Raw genomic sequence first — 17,117 nt, 5'->3', positions numbered from 1 at the left:
AAATACAAATATTAGCTGGGCGTGGTGGCAGGCGCCTGTAATCCCAGCCACACGAGAGGCTGAGCAGGAGAATCACTTGAACCCAGGAAGCAGAGGTTGCAGTTGCACTGCATTCCAGCCTGGGCAACAAGAGCGAAACTCCATCTCAAAAAAACAAACAAACAAAGCAGCATTTTTACTTAATGGTGTATTTTATTTATGATGAGTTTATCAGGAAGTATCTGAGGAGCATCTGTAGCTTACTGTGGCCTTATACTTAATTTTCCAAGTCTTATGATTAAAACATAACTTGCTTATTGCCTATTTAGGTTTCCCTTTGAGTGAAAAATGCTGCTCATATTAATTTTGCCAGATTATCTTTTTTTGTGTGTGACAGGGTCTCACTGTCCCCAAGGCTAGTGTGCAGTGGTGTGACCACAGCTCACTGCAGCCTCGACCTCCTAGGCTCAAGTGATCCTCTCACCTCAGCCTCCCAAGTAGCTGGGACCACAGGCATGTGCCACCATGCCTTGCTAATTTTTAAATTTTTTGTAGTGATGGGGTTTCACTATGTTGCCCACACTGCTCTCAAACTGCTGGGCTCAAGCAATCCTCCTGCCTTGGCCTCCTAAAGAGCTGGGATTACAGGTGTGTGTCACTGCACCTGGCCACATTGTCTTTTTTTTTTTTGTCTTTTTCTGAGACACAATCTCGCTCTGTCCCCCAGACTGGAGTGCAGTAGCATGATCTCCACTCACTTCAACCTCCGCCTCCCGGGTTCAAATGGCTCTCATGGCTCAGCCTCCCGAGTAGCTGGGACTACAGGCATGTGCCACTACACCCCGCTAATTTTTGTATTTTTAGTAGAGACAGGGTTTCGCCATGTTGCCCAGCGGTTCTCAAACTCCTGGCCTCAAGTGATTCACCCACCTCAGCCTCCCAAAGAAAAAAAATGTTTGCCAAATAAATAAAGCTTCCAAGTGTAGTTTTTGTGAACACTTATCAAGTTGACACTGTTATGTATACTTTTCTGAGTGCAAAAATTAAAGACAATGTTTGCTGAAGGTTTCTACAAAATACCCTTTATCAGGTTGAGAACATTCTCATTTTAGTAAGAAGTTTTTTTTATTTTTAATTTTATCTATCTATTTATTTTTTATTTTTTTGAGATGGAGTATCGTTCTGTCGCCCAGGCTGGAGTGCAGTGGTGCAATCTCAGCTCACTGCAACCTCTGCCTCCCAGGTTCACACCATTCTCCTGCCTCAGCCTCCCGAGCAGCTGGGACTACAGGCGCCCGCCACCACGTCCAGCTAATTTTTTTTATTTGTAGCAGAGACGTGGTTTCACTGTGTTACCCAGGATGGTCTCGATCTCCTGACCTCGTGATCCGCTCACCTCAGCCTCCCAAAGTGCTGGGATTACAGGCGTGAGCCACCTTGCCCAGCCTAGTAAGAAGTTTTTATTTCTGTTTTAGTAGCAACTTTCATCATGAAAGGCCGTTTGCTAAATTTTACCAAATGCTTTCTCTGTATCTATGAAAACTATATAGTTTATCTTTCATTTCCTAATGAGTGAATGACATTTACAGATTTTCTAGTTTAAACCATGCTTGTATTCCTGAATAAATACGTGGTCAAGACATACTTTTTATTTTATATGATTCTAGATCCACATGCTAATTTTTTTTTTTTTTTTTTTTTTGAGACAGAGTCTTGCTCTGTTGCCCAGGCGATCCTGGCTCACTGCAGCCTCCACCTCCCGGGTTCAAGCAATTCTCCTGCCTCAGCCTCCCAAGTAGCTGGGATTATAGGCACCCGCCACCATGCCCGGCTAATTTTGTATTTTTAATAGAGACAGGATTTCGCCATGTTGGCCAAGCTGGTCTTGACCTCCTGACCTCAGGTGATACGCCCGCTTCAGCTTCCAAGTGCTGAGACTACAGGCGTGATACACTGCGCCCGTCCCCAGGATATGCTAATATTTTACACAGGATTTCTGCATCTATTATTTAGGTGTGAGACTGACTAGCAATTTTTTCTTATGCCATAATGGCCTTGACAGGTTTTGCTATCAAAGACATTGCTAGCCTCGTAACATGAGCTAAGTAGTATTCCCTTTTAAAAATTTCTCAGGGAGAGTTTAGCTAATATTACAATATACTCCTTGCAAGTTTCGTGAAACAAATCTGTAAAAATAACATAGGTTTGATGCATTATTTAGAATAATTTAAACTACTTATGTTTCTCCAAGGTATAATGCTAAATTCAGGCATTCTATTTTCCTTTCTTTTTTTTTTGAAACATCATCTCACGCTGTCCCCCAGGCTGGAGTGCAGTGGCCCAATCTCCACCCACTGGGTTCAAGTGGTTCTCATGGCTCAGTCTCCCAAGTAGCTGGGACTACAGATGCCCACCACCACGCCCGGTTAATTTTTGTATTTATAGTAGAGACAGGGTTTCGCCATGTTGGCCAGGCTGTTCTCCAACTCCTGGCCTCAAGTGACCCACCCACCTCAGCCTCCCAAAGTGCTGGGATTGCAGGCCTGAGCCACCGCACTGGGCACTTAGTAAGTTTTTAAAAATGTATTTACCCAGATAATTTAAATTTTTTATGTACTACCATGGTCTTATTATCATCCCTTTTTTTTTCTTATATCCTATTTAATCTCTGCTATCTATGTTCCCCGTTTAGTTCTCACTTACTCCTCTTCTATTTTGTAATCAAATGTGCTCTTACTTCAATTAATATCCTTCCTTCTCATTCCTTTTTTCTTTCTTTCTTCATTTTAAGACAGGATCTCACTATCACCCAGACTGGAGTGCAGTGGCACAATCTTGGTTCACTGCAGTGTCAACCTCCCAGGCTCAACTGATACTCCTACCTCGGCCTCCCAAGTAGCTGGGAATACAGGTATGCCTGGCTCATTTTTCTATTTTTTGTAGAGACACGGTTTTGCCATGTTTCCCAGGCTGGTCTCAAACTCCTGGGCTCAAGGGATCCTCCCATCTCAACCTCCCACAGTGCTGGGATGAGAGGCATGAGCCACCATGCCCGCACCATTCTCATTTCTTAAAGTATATTCTGTGGTTCATTTTCTAACTTAAATTGGATTCTTAGTAAAGATTTACTAATTAATGTTCAGCCTTTCTTCATGTATGTAAATCTGTAACTTTTTGCCAACCACCACATTCAATATATTCTGGTATAGCATTTTCATCATTATCAGTACAGAGTATTTTTAACTTCCATTGTGATTTCTTTTATAACCAATGGGTTATTTGTAAGTATATGTTCACATTTCCAAATATAAAGATTTTTATCGCTTAGTTACATGGCTGTCTCCAATATAAGACTAAGTTTCCTGAACAGTCATGGCCACTTTTTTTTTTTTTTTTCTTTTTTGAGACAAACTGTCACTCTGTTGCCAAGCTGGAGTGCAGTGGTGCAATCTCGGCTCACTCCAACCTCCACCTCTTGGGTTCAAGCAATTCTCCTGCCTCATTCTCCTGAGTAGCTGGGATTACAGGCACTCGCCATCACGCCCAGCTAATTTTTGTATTTTTAGTAGAAATGGGTTTCACCATGCTGGCCACGCTGGTCTCAAATTCCTGAGCTCAGGTGATCCGACCACCTCAGCCTCCCCAAGTGCCGGGATTATAGGTGTGAGCCACCGCACCCAGTCAGCTGAATTTAACCTAAGAAACACCGCAAGAAAGCTACTAACACATCCCTTGACCATATTTAAACATCCTAAGTTCAATCTCTTCAAGGTAATTAAATAAAAATGACTCTATTTTCCATCATCAGTACCGAAAAGCATGCCAAGAAATATACACACTCTTACTTGAACAAGTACTTTGCCCAAACGATGCAATGTATAGGTTCTGAAGGTGTGTTACGAATTGTACATCCAGGAAAGGTTCTCTGGGTCGGCTTAGGATGACATTCATAACACTCGGTCACACCCTATGAAGTCAGGATATGAGAAAAAAATATTTATTCCATGGTGGCAGTTTCTCAACATTATAAGGTAATATAAACACTTCATTCATCTATATTCCAACTAGGTTTTATGTTGTCAGGGAAATTTTAAAATATTAGTGACTCCAAAATCCTTACTTTATGATAAACTAACACAACAGCTAACTGAATCTACCAGTCATATAAGGTTGTGCCAGGATGCCGACTCCTGGCTCAGTGAACATGACTTACAAGCCCAAATAAAAATTACTACACCTGAGTGTCAAATATGAGTTCACCTTGATCACAATAAACAGAAAAACTGCTGGAAAGACAAACAGCAGCTTTCCAAGAAATTATTTCTCAAAGTTGTAAATGTTATTTAAATATTATTCGCAGCCATTTCCTTTTTTTTTTTTTTTTTTTTTGAGCAAAACTAAGTGGGTGTGGGGAATAAAGCCATATCCTTACAATCTCCTGAAATTAAGTAAACTAAAAGTATTAATTTCAAGATATATCTACCTACACAGAAAAATCTTAGGTGTTACTAAACCAAATACTCTTCATTTTATTGATACACGTTTCTTTTTGGCGGTGGGGAGACAGAGTCTCGCTCTGTCACCCTGGCTGGAGTACAGTGGCATAATCTCGGCTCACTGCAACCTCTGCCTCCCAGGTTCAAGCAATTCTCCTGCCTCAGGCTCCCAAAGAGCTGGGATTACAGGCGTCTCCCACCACTCCCAGCTAATTTTCATATTTTTAGTAGAGACAGGGTTTTTTCCATGTTGGCCAGGTTGGTCTTGAACTCCTGACTTCATGTGATTCGCCCGCCTCGGCTTCCCAAAAGTGCTGAGATTACAGGCGTGAGCCACTGCGCCCAGCCCATTTTATTGATACACATTCAAGTTTAAAATTACAATTTAAGAAATTTATGCCTTGGAAGAAGTACATGACACCTGAGACAACTTTTCAAAACTATCAAATGAATCATCTTTCATTATCTCAGATATTCCTAACCTCAGTCTCTTCTTTTCTTTTTGTCTGAGACGGAATTTCGCTAGTTGCCCAGGCTGGAGTGCAATGGCATGATCTGGGCTCACCACAACCTCTGCCTCCTGGGTTCAAGTGATTCTCATGACTCAGCCTCCCGAGTAGCTGGGATTAAAGGCGCGTGCCACCACACCCAGCTAATTTTGTGTTTTTAGTAGAGATGGGGTTTCACCATGTTGGCCAGGCTGGTCTCGAACTCCTTACCTCAGGTGATCCGCCCGCCTTGGCCTCCCAAAGTGCTGGGATTACAAGCTAAGCCACTATGCCCAGCCACCTTCAGTCTCAATACACAGTGGTGTGTCAGAATCACAGTAACAAGGGTATAAAAAGCAATGTCTGGCCGGGTGTGGTGGCTCATACCTGTAATCCCAGCACTTTGAGAGGCCAAGGCGGGAGGATCACCTGAGGTCAGGAGTTTGAGACCAGCCTGGCTAACATGGCAAAACCTCATCTCTATCAAAAATGCAAAAATTAGCCAGGCTAATTGTTCAAGAACCAAAACTCTCAAATACTGTTTTAATATAAATTGCAGTAGATTTAGAGTTTTCTCCGAAACACCATTTCTGATGCCCTCAGCCTTCCACTATGCTTTCTTGAGGGTAGCCACATGGCAAGCAGTCATGAGACTCATATTGCAACGCAGACAGAGAACTTCCGTCTTGATCTGTCAACAGATACTGAAGGCCTCCACTTATTCAACAACTTAATACACACTGACATATACAACAGTCTTTCGTAGAATGGTATTCAATAAGGTTCCAAGAATAACATTTAACAGTTAAGACAAATAAAGGCACAATTTCTTTTTTTTTTTTTTTTTTTTTTTTTTGAGACGGAGTCTCGCTCTGTCGCCCAGGCTGGAGTGCAGTGGCGCAGTCTCGGCTCACTGCAAGCTCCGCCTCCCGGGTTCACGCCATTCTCCCGTCTCAGCCTCTCCGAGTAGCTGGGACTACAGGCGCCCACCACCACGCCCGGCTAATTTTTTGTAGTTTTAGTAGAGACGGGGTTTCACCGTGGTCTCGATCTCCTGACCTCATGATCCGCCCGCCTCGGCCTCCCAAAGTGCTGGGATTACAAGCGTGAGCCACCGCGCCCGGCCTAAAGGCACAATTTCTAACATGAATAAGCTGCCAAAAAAATATTAGACACAACCAGCAAATGTTAAGTACATTATAATTCTCTTTCTACAGTTTCAAAACATGGAAAACAACTCTTCAAATGTATCTACAATATTTAACTTCTTAAAAGAACTGAAAGAAAACATATCTGAATACCAAATGAAGCTGTCTTGAGGTTTTAAAAACTGAGGTATGTGCCAGGCACGGTGGCTCACGCCTGTAATCCCAGCACTTTGGGAGGCCGAGGCAGGTGGATCACCTGAGGTCGGGAGTTCGAGACCAGCCTGACCAACACAGAGAAACCCCGTCTCTACTAAAAATACAAAATTAGCCAGGCATGGTGGCGCACACCTGTAATCCCAGCTACTCGGGAGACTGAGGCAGGAGAATTGCTTGAACCTGGGAGACGGAGGTTGCGGCAAGCCGAGATGGTGCCATTGCACTCCAGCCTGGGCAACAAGAGTGAAACTCCGTCTCAAAAAATTAATAAATAAACAAACGAACAAACCAAAACAAAACTGAGGTATGAGCACACAGGTATTTTATTATTCTCTAGTTGTATTTAAATGTTTGAAATAATTCACAAATACACCCCTAAAAAGTTTTCAAAGTTCCCTTCCACATTATAAGCCCAGACTCTTTTAGACAATAGAATTTTTTGGTTTTTTTTTGTGTGTGTGACAGTTTTGCTCGTCGCCCAGGCTGGAGTGCAATGGCGTGATCTCGGCTCACCGCAACCTCTACTTCCCCAGTTCAAGGGATTCTCCTGCCTCAGCCTCCCAAGTAGCTGGGATTACAGGTGCACACCACCACGCCCAGCTAATTTTTGTATTTTTAGTAGAGACAGGGTTTCACCATGTTGGACAGGCTGGTCTCAAAATCCTGACCTCAGGTGATCCGCTTGCCTCGGGTTCCCAAAGTGCTGGGATTACAGGCATGAGCCATCACGCCTGGCTTTTTTTTTTTGAGACGGAGTCTCACTCTGTTGCCCAGGCTGGAGTGTGGTGCCGTCTTGGCTCACTGTAACCTCCACCTCCCAGGTTCAAGCAATTCTCGTGCTTCAGCCTCCCAACTAGCTGGGATTACAGGTTCAAGCCTCCACACCCAGCTAATTTTTGTATTTTTTGTAGAGACGTGGTTTCACTACATTGGAGAGGCTGGTCTTGAACTCCTGACCTCAAGTCATCTGCCCGCCTCAGCCTCCCAAAGTGCTGGGATTACAGGCATGAGCCACTGCACGCAGCCGACAAAAAGAAATTTTTGATGCCTGGTATATCATGCTTACCAGTCTAAGGATTTTAATACAAAAGTCAAATGAAACAAAATGGCAGAGCTGAAAGACTTCCTTGCCCACAGTCTTTTGAAGACCTTTATAGCTTTTAAGTTTGTTTTCTGAGACACAGTCTTGATCTGTAGCCCAGGCTGGAGGGCAGTGGTGCAATCTCAGCTTACCGCAACTTCCGCCTCTCAGGTTCAAGTGATTCACCTGGCTCAGCCTCCCAAGTAGCTGGGATTACAGGCGCCTGCCACCATGTCCAGCTAATTTTTGTATTTTTAGTAGAGATGGGGTTTCACCATGTTTGCCAGGCTGGTCTCAAACTCCTGACCTCAGGTGATCCGCCCACCTCAGCCTCCCAGTGCTGAGATTACAGGCGTGAGGCACCGCACCTGGCCGCATTTTTATTTTTTTTTGTTTTGTTTTGTTGTTTGTTTTTTTTTTGACACAGAGTCTCGCTGTCGCCCATCTCAGCTCACTGCAGGCCCCACCCCCCCCGGGTTCACGCCATTCTCCTGCCTCAGCCCCCCGAGTAGCTGGGACTACAGGCGCCCACGACCTCGCCTAGCTAATTTTTTGTATTTTTAGTAGAGACGGGGTTTCACTGTGTTAGCCAGGATGGTCTCGATCTCCTGCCCTCGTGATCCGCCCGCCTCAGCCTCCCAAAGTGCTGGGATTACAGGCATGAGCCACCGTGCCCAGCCCGCATTTTAAGTTTTGTATGGGCATAAAAGTCCTTACATTTTGGATGTTCACCTGCTCATTTTATATAAATACAAAGTTTATTTCCCCCTGCTCCAAGGTCTCAAATAAATATTTGGGAAGTTAAAAAAATAAAACTTTTCTTTACCTTTTTGATAGTAGTTACTTGTCCAAGATACCCAGCTGTTCCACTTTCAATAAGAGGAACATCAGCTGCCAGGCACATTCTATTAACATGGTTTCGGGCAGCTGGAAGTAAAAAAACAGTATGAGTTTTTGGGAAAAAAAAAAAAAATTAGTTATCTTTAATTAGGATGACACAGACCCAAAACTATCTTACTGGCTTCATTTTTTGTACAATTTTCTTATAGCTATGGCCAGAATAATACAACTGTTAATTACAGACATTTAAGAGACATTCACTTAGCAAAATATCAAATAGAATTTATATCACAAATTTACTCCAGGAGAAGTACCCACAGAAACACATAATTTTAAAAATCCAAAGTGCCATATTTCTCTTCTGTTGCTGTACCTTACACAAAACACTGTTTCAAGGTGTTCTTTAACTCACCACTATTCTAATATAATTAGCAGATAATACATGATAGAAATGAAGGCAGAATGTGGAATATCAACTTGGAACTATTAAAGTAGTTTAAGGCTAGGAAAAAAAGATGAGTCGGGTTAAGAGAGTAATTTCAGGCCGGGAGCAGTGGCCCATAATCTCAGCATTTTGGGAGGCTGAGGTGGGAGGACTGCTTGAAGCCAGGAGTTCGAGGCCAGCCTGGGCAACAAAGCAAGACTTCATCCCTACAAAAATAAACATAAAGAAATTAGCTGGGTATGGAGGCACATGTCTGCAGAGTAGCTACTGCAGAGGCTGAGGTAAGAGTATCACTTGAGCCCATTTGAAGGCTTCAGTGAGTTATGATCACACCAGTGCACTCTAGTCTGGGCAACAGTGAGACCCCCAAGCCTTAAAAAATATATAAACGTAATTTTGACTTTTCCTTGTGTTTTTTATTTAGATATTTCTGGCCCAACTTGTTGCAAACTCACTTGATAGACATACTTTTACATGTGGAAGTAATTACAAAGAATATCACTCAAGCATTCCCCACCCCACCCTCCAGTCATACTTTTTCTTTTTTTTTTTTTTTTTTTTTTTGAGACAGGGTCGCACTCTGTCACCAAGGCTGGAGTGTAGTGGTGTGATCTAGGCTCACTGCAACTTCTGCCTCTTGGCTTCAAGCAATTCTCCCACCTCAGCCTCCGGAGAAGCTGGGACTACAGGCACATGCCACCACACCAGCTAATTTTTGTGTTTTTTGGTAGAGACAGGGTTTCACCATGTTGGCTAGGTTGGTCTCGAACTCCTGACCTCAAGTGATCCTCCTGCCTTGGTCTCTCAAAGTGCTGGGATTACAGGCGTGAGCCACTGTGCCGAGCCACAGTCACACTTTTTGAGAGCTTTTCACTTCACTTCTATTTATACCTTTTGGTAGAAATGCAGAGAATATGATAGCTAAATTCCCACCTGGAATAAGTCATTTCTACATAAAACTGAAATCAATGGGCATGCTTTAAACTCTGTCATTTCTCTTATGTCTTTTAAGTTCTAAATCACAAGTAAATAATCTAATAAATATTAAATTTGTAAACAAATTTGATATGGGAGAGAGAAAATACTGAGAAATTAAAAGTATTAAAATAATCTCACCTCTGTTATCTAAAGCATTCATAACCAGTATAAACTGTCGGAAAAATTCCACATTATAGTCAGGGCTACAAAACAAAATAAAAAAAGGTCACCAAAATAACTAGCCTTCCACATGACCTTTGAAGTATAATAAACACTTCTGAAAAAAACATAGTAAGTTTAAACAAAACTGATATTAGGATTATATGCCATATAGATAGTAAGGTTTGACTCTTTCCAAACATAAGCAGATTTTAAAGAAATTATTTCCCTCAAATTCCTATCCTTTTTGGCCAGCTAGAGCACAAGAGAAAGATCTCAAACTGGCAGAAAGATGGCATGACTTCACTAGTCCCACTAGGCCTTCTTTGGGCAACAAGTGCCTGGGAACGCATAAAGAACACATTCCCAGGATCTGTCTGGCCTCTGACTTCACCTCACATGATCAGGATCAGGCAGGGTTCAGGCCCCTAGGGTCTCTGCTTTTAGCAGCACTGGGAAAGCAACACAGGGTAAGGAGGTTATAGGGCTATAGGCAGGTTCACAGAGTAAATAACTAAAAAACAAGCCGGAGATACAGGCTGGGTGCAGTGGCTCATGCCTGTAATCCCTGCACTTTGGGAGACCAAGGCGGGTGGATCACCTGAGGTCGGGAGTTTGAGACCAGCCTGGCCAACATGATGAAACCCCACCTACTAAAATACAAAAAATTAGCCAAGTGTGGTGGCGTGCGCCTGTAATCCCAACTACTCGGGAGGCTGAGACAGGACAATCACTTGAACCCGGGAGGCGGACGTTGCAGTGAGCCGAGATCATGCCACTGTACTCCAGCCTGGGCAATAAGCGCAAAACCGTCTCACCAAAAAAAAAAAACACAATCCGGAGATACAAATGCCCTAAGAAAGTGTTAACCACCTCAATTCCAGTACCTCAAACAAGGACTATTTTTAACACTATTTACTTGTGAGCTAAACCACCATAGATAAAAGGACAATTTCGGCCCACAGTTCCTTTGCTCCAACGCCTCCAAAATTATATATTTATTCTATCTTTACTGAGATAAATATATTTATGTACTGTCAATACTACTGCCCTACCACAATTCCAAGTGTTATATTACAGAAGTCAGAGTCATACTACAGATAATTTTGGGAGGGAAACTTTTAAACAGAAAAAGGCAAACACTTTAGAAAAGTCTGAATCATCATAAATAAGGATATTTCATAGTTTAAAATCTCTTCTTACTTAAGGCAAGCATATAAGGTCTTTATAAATTTCCAAGTAACTTACTTATTAAAAGTATTAAACTATCTCACCACTTATCTAAATCATTCAAACCATGTATTTATGAACTGGTAAAAAGAATGCCACTTTGTGAGCAGAAACTACCACTGTTTAATAACTCTAGAAAAATCATTTTTTTAAAAAAAGCTGAATGACTCTGAGCTCACATATTTGGCTTACAAAACCCTTATACTTCATACAACTTTGCAATGTAATCACTAGAGCATACTTCATGATGCTGTCATGGTAGGCAACGATATTAGCTTTCGGGTAAAACTGCAGTACACTTTCCTTGGCAACCTGGAAAAATAAACAACACTGAATTACTACAATATTTCTGTTCCTCTCTGAAATCTGCTTCTGGAAGCCACAATGCTGTTATCTACTTACATGGTACCTTATTTATATTAAACACCAAAGAAGTCCAAAAATGTGAGAAAATTGCATTAGGGTTAAGCTACACTTATAAAATTATACTTTTATACTTATAAAATAACCAGAGAGCCCCCCGACCCACGTACCACCAAACACACTTCTACATGAATGGCAAGCTTCAGCAAAAATACAACATGAAGTAACCAAGTGTCATTCATTCATTCACTTAACAAGTATTTACTGAGCATCTTGCATGTACCAGGAACTATACAACATATATGTCAAGCAAGAGAGACATTAATCAAATAGCAATCCAGATTAAGTTCAACTACTAACTGTGATAAATGCCATGAGAATGATAGGAAAAGGCCAGGCATGGTGGCTAATGCCTGTAATCCCAGCACTTGGGAGGCCAATGTGGGAGGATCCCTTGAGGCCAGGAGTTCTAGGCTGCAGTGAGCCATGACCACATCACTGCACTCCAGCCTGGGGAGACAGAGTGAGACCCTATCTCAAAAAAAAAAAAAAAGAAAAAAAGAAAAGAAAATGATAGGAAAAGTAAAGGTTATTATGAGAGAAAAACCAACCTGACTTAGTCTAAAAGGTTTAGGAAAGTACTCCTGGAGAAGGAAGCTAAAATATTAAAGAAGAAAAAGAGAAACAAGTGGGGGTTTGCCAAACAGGTTGGGAGACAGGCAAAGGGAAAAGATGTTTTAAGACTCTGAATCACCAAGGAACACTAAAAAAAACTAAACAAAGATCGGGGGAACTGTCTTGTTTCAACTAGGACAGCAGCATAAAACTCCTCTAGCCCCCAAACATAGCAGTAGTCAACCTCTAGGGGGTGTAGGAACACAAGGTGCATCCTAAGTAAACCATCAGAAGCTTAAATATAAAGAGGCCATGAAAGTTACACCATTTACCGGATTATTTCCTTTTTAGAACAAAAAAGGAGGCTTAATCTTTAGTCCTTTACTTGATATATCTTTATCCTTCACAATCTCTCAGCTGAAATGAGAGCTTCACCCATGTTTACCCTCCTCTATGACAGACAGGATTAATCTGGTATCACAAATAGAAGCTCCATCAAAGAATTATAGAAATGTTATGAGAAATATAGTTACCTGTGCCTTTGATCTTCCAACATGTTTCTTTTGAAACAAAAACTGTCTGTTGAGGTTGCTTACATCAATAGTATCCAGATCAATCTACAAATGCATAAACCCCAGATAAATGACAAATGTTTACGTATGTTTGAGCTGTATCACTACTCTCAGCACCTATAATCCAGAACTTCTGATATTTGCTACATTAGTGGAGAAAACGTTTTTCGAATCTGCCATACCAAAATTGTTAAACTGATAAAGAATAATTTAATGCATGTAAGAATCTAGATTTAATGTCAGAGATAAACTTCTCAAAAATACTTTGAAAGAATGGCATATTTTGTTTGTTTAATTATCCTGGCAAATATTTCAGGAAATTCCCTGGATGCCATAAAAATATGTGAATTTATTAAAATTATATGTGCTGTCGAGGTAAACACTAACTGAAAATATATTAATATATTTCTCTACACCGGGAGTGGTGGCTCATACCTGTAATCCCAACACTTTGGGAGGACAAAATGAGAGAATCGCTTGAGCCCAGACCTTCAAGACCAGCCTAAGCAAAATAGTGAGACCCCGGTGGCTACAAGAAATAGAAAAAATAAAATTAGGTGGCACATGCCTGTAGTCACAGCTACTCGGGAGGCTGAGGTGGGAGGATCACTGGAGCCTGGGAGGCAGAAGTTGCAGTGAGCCGAGATTGGGCCAATGCACTCCAGCCTGGGTGACAGGGCCAGACCCTGTCTCAAAAAATACTAAAGTATTTCTCTTTCAATCGAATTACTCTTTCAAATACAAAATATTAAATTTAACTATGCCCTGTTCTTTTTCTTTGTTTTTTTGAGACAGGGTCTCGCTCTGTTGCCCAGGCTGGAGTGCAGTGGTGCAAACACAGCTCACTGCAGCCTCGACCTCCCAGGCTCAAGCGATCCTCCTGACACAGCCTCCTGGGTAGCTGGGACCACAGGCGCACACCACCACGCCCCGCTAATTTTCTTTTTTTGTAGAGACGGGGTTTCTCTATGTTGCCCAGGTTCTGTTCTTTTTCTTAAACGATACATGGCAAACATTTATTGAACTTTTGCTGCCTCCTTAATTCAAGCCTTCATCCATACACAATTTCATTTACTATTAACCTGAGAACTGTGAAACTTTTACACACGGTTAAAAAAGTGTCATGTTTTAAGTTTTATCTAATTTTTGCTTAAATATATAATATATAAAGGAAAGAATGATTCAGTCGGCCACCTGTACTTTTTTGTTCATTCCATGTTTCCACTAGCCCTTAAGACACTTTAAACTCACACCCAAGGGCCAATAACATCTCCAATCTCTAAAAAGTTTGCATTAGTAGAAATAACGATCCAAAATAGCACTGGCTTTCAATGTACACCAATGCAAAGGGCACAATCCTAACGTCTTTAATGAAACAAGCGAGTGTACCGTCTACTGTGAGAGCAATGACAGTCACGCAGCCTGCGGGAGCCCTGCCACTCGCTCCGTGACCCAGGGTAAGTTACTCAACCCCACTGCGTTTCCCTTTCCTCATCTGTTAAAAATAAAGCAGGGTAGAAATAGCGTATGCACTCCTCGGGTGGTGTGAAGATGGAGCGCGTTCCGTGTGTAAACCTGCTCGTGACCAGCGCTCGGGACGCGCTGGTCGCTATCATCGCCATCCTCCGCCCCGGGTCGTTACTTCGGAGTTACGACGGGGATCTCCAAATTAAAGTCACAATATCCGCGAGGGACTCAGTCCTCTCCCGCATCTCCTAACAGCCGGGAATTTGTTTTGAAGGGAGGATACGAGGCGGCTTCACGCCCTCGAAACGCCACACATTGGCGCTGCCGGGGAGGCGGGGGCCCGCGGCCTCCTCGGCGTCCGGAGCCGGCCCAGCGAGCGGAGGCCCGCCCCGTGCCCAAACAACAGTCTCCTCCAGCGGGGGGCCACAACCCGAGCCTCTCAGCCTGCCCCCGCCCCGCAACTCCGGTCCCGGGCTCCTGGCCCTGAGCCTCAGAGCCCCTCGAGCCCCGGAACCCCCGAATCCCAGCCCCCGCACCACAGCCCGCCATTCACGCGCGCGCGCCCGGCCCTCACCAGGTCGATGTGGGAGAAACCGGTGAGCACGAGATTCTTGAGGAGCTCGCAGCCGATGCCGCCCGCCCCCACCACCAGCACCCGGCCCCCGGCCACCGCCTCAGCCAGCTCCCGGGGCAGCCCCCGCGACAGTGCCATGGCGGGACAACCACGAGCCGCGGCGGAGGCGGAGGCGGGAGAACCTGGCCGCGACCGGAAGCGGGTGGGGGAAGGGCGGCCCGGTTTCCGCTCCTGCGCACTACAGTCTCCAGCAGACAGGCGGGGCACAGCGCGCCGGGATGTGCTGCAGCCCGCGGGGACCGGCCGGCTCTTGCAAAGGGCTGGCGACCTCCAGCTGAGACCGGCGGTGTTATTCCCACACCAGCATAGGCCCGCCATCAGACCTAAAAAGTCCAAGGGTCGCCTTCTAGCCTGGGGTTTCAACTCCCAGCCAAGACTTCCTTACAGGTTAGAAAACTGATGTCCCTATATGTAAAGAGCTCTTACAAATTAACAAGCTTCACCCCCCCAAAAAATAGGCAAAGGATGTGAACAGGAAACTCACAAAAAATTGGACAATATGATCAATAAGCGTATTAAAATGTAAACCATGAAAGAATCGCTTGAACCCTGGAGGTGGAGGTTGCAGTGAACCAAGATCGCACCACTTCACTCCAAGCTGGGTAACAGAGCAAGACTCCGATTAAAAAAAAAAAAAAAATGTAAACCATGCAAAATGGCAAGATTTTCACCTGCTGGGCGCAGTGGCTCACCCCTGTAATCCCAGCACTTTGGGAGGCCGAGCTGGGTGGATCACGAGGTCAGGAGTTCTGAAACCAGCCTAACATGGTGAAACCCCCGTCTCTACTAAAAATATAAAAATTAGCCGGGTGTGGTGGCGTGCGCCTGTAATCCTAGCTACTCGGAGGCTGAGGCAGGAGAATCGTTTGAACCCAGGAGGCGGAGGTTGCAGTGAGCCGAGATCGCGCCACTGCACTCCAGCCTGGGCAACAGACTCCGTCTCAAAAAAAAAAAAAAAGCTGCGCGTGGTGGCGCAAGCCTGTAGCCCCAGCTACTCAAGAGGCTGAGGCAGAATTGCTTGAACTCAGGAGGCGGAGATTGCACCACTGCACTCCAGTCTGGGCGATAGAGCAAGACTGTCTCAAAAAAAAAAAAAAGTTTTTCACCTACTAAACTGGTAGAGAGAAAAAATAAGTAAGTTATCAAAGGATTGGGAAACAAGCACTCCGACACACTCCAGGTAAAGATTCCAAAGCAAAGCTTCTCTAGAGGGCGTGGTGGCTTGCACCTGTAGTCCCAGCTACTCAGGAGGCTGAGGCAGGAGGATCGCTTAAGCCTAAGAGGTAGAGGCTGCAGTGAACTATATGCCCTCACCACTGCACTCCAGCCTGACAGACAGAGCAAGACCCTGTCTCGAAAAAAAAAGAAAAAAAAAAAGCCGGGCGCGGTGGCTCACGCCTGTAATCCCAGCACTTTGGGAGGCCGAGGCGGGCGGATCACGAGGTCAGGAGATCGAGACCATCCTGGCTAACACGGTGAAACCCCGTCTCTACTAAAAATACAAAAAAATTAGCCGGGCGAGGTGGCGGGCGCATGTAGTCCCAGCTACGCGGGAGGCTGAGGCAGGAGAATGGCGTGAACCCTGGGGGGCGGAGCCTGCAGTGAGCCGAGATCGCGCCACTGCACTCCAGCCTGGGTGAAAGAGCGAGACTCCTTCTCAAAAAAAAAAAAAAAAAACCCTAAAATTGTGCACTTTTGACTCATTCATTCCAATTCTAGGAAACTGTCCTGTAGCAGTTATCATTGATTTAAAAAATACATAAATTTAGCTATAGGGATGGCCATCATGGGAATAAAAATTGGAAAAAACAAGTGGCTAAAAATTGTATAAAGCTTTTGATGTATATTTAAAAAATACAGCAATTATCAGTTATGTTGTGGGAAAAATATTAATGGGAAAATGCTCCAAATATAGTGTTAAATGCAAGAGACAAGCCCACCCCATGATCACCTGGGCCTCAGTATCCTCATCTACACAGGCAGAGCATGTCTGAACATGGCTGGGAGTGTTTTTATACTGCTGTTAGGGGCTGAAGAAGGGAAGGAGTTGATCATGTTAAAAATAAAGAAAGGGGAAGACTGGAAGGCAGCTGGATAAAGGGACAGTCTCCAGAACTGAGTAGAGACCCCTTCCTGGGATGCTGCAGGAGCAGAAGATGGGAGTGGGTGAGGGCGGGGACCTGAGCTGATGAACATGGGCAGGTCTAAACAGCCAGGGTCACAGAGCAAGAACCTCCAGCAGCTAGAGCAGGTTCAGTGGCTTGATCAGGTGCCAGAAACAGCATAGGAAGCACTGGAGTGCAGGTGTCAGAGGTGTACACAAGAGGGTGACCACTGCTCTTGGCTCTTTCGCTGCTCTCCTCCCACCTAGAATGCCCACCAGGATGGCTGTGCAGGCAACACCAG

At 44.1% G+C, this 17,117-nt stretch overlaps 1 protein-coding gene across 3 annotated transcripts in view; it reads right to left on the bottom strand.

Moving 5' to 3' along the window:
- The window catches only part of UBA2 (ubiquitin like modifier activating enzyme 2), a 42,989-nt gene extending 28,095 nt beyond the window's left edge, over positions 1-14,894 (bottom strand). The window contains exons 1-7 of one of the 3 annotated variants that reach the window (XM_055236281.2): positions 14,652-14,871; positions 13,046-13,139; positions 12,572-12,655; positions 11,302-11,372; positions 9,810-9,874; positions 8,235-8,335; positions 3,825-3,946 (exon numbers count right to left, since the gene is read on the bottom strand). In XM_055236281.2, the coding sequence (XP_055092256.1) occupies positions 3,825-3,946; positions 8,235-8,335; positions 9,810-9,874; positions 11,302-11,306 (293 nt within the window). In that variant the 5' untranslated portion in view covers positions 11,307-11,372; positions 12,572-12,655; positions 13,046-13,139; positions 14,652-14,871. Of the gene's footprint in view, positions 1-3,824; positions 3,947-8,234; positions 8,336-9,809; positions 9,875-11,301; positions 11,373-12,571; positions 12,656-13,045; positions 13,140-14,651 lie in introns of all 3 variants that reach the window. The other 2 variants (XM_055236279.2, XM_055236280.2) reach the window with 2 other exon arrangements.
- Positions 14,895-17,117: the final 2,223 nt, after the last annotated feature.

This window comes from Symphalangus syndactylus, chromosome 13 (assembly GCF_028878055.3).
Source record: "Symphalangus syndactylus isolate Jambi chromosome 13, NHGRI_mSymSyn1-v2.1_pri, whole genome shotgun sequence".
Lineage (NCBI taxonomy): Eukaryota > Metazoa > Chordata > Mammalia > Primates > Hylobatidae > Symphalangus > Symphalangus syndactylus.
This window is presented reverse-complemented; position numbering and strand designations above follow the sequence as displayed.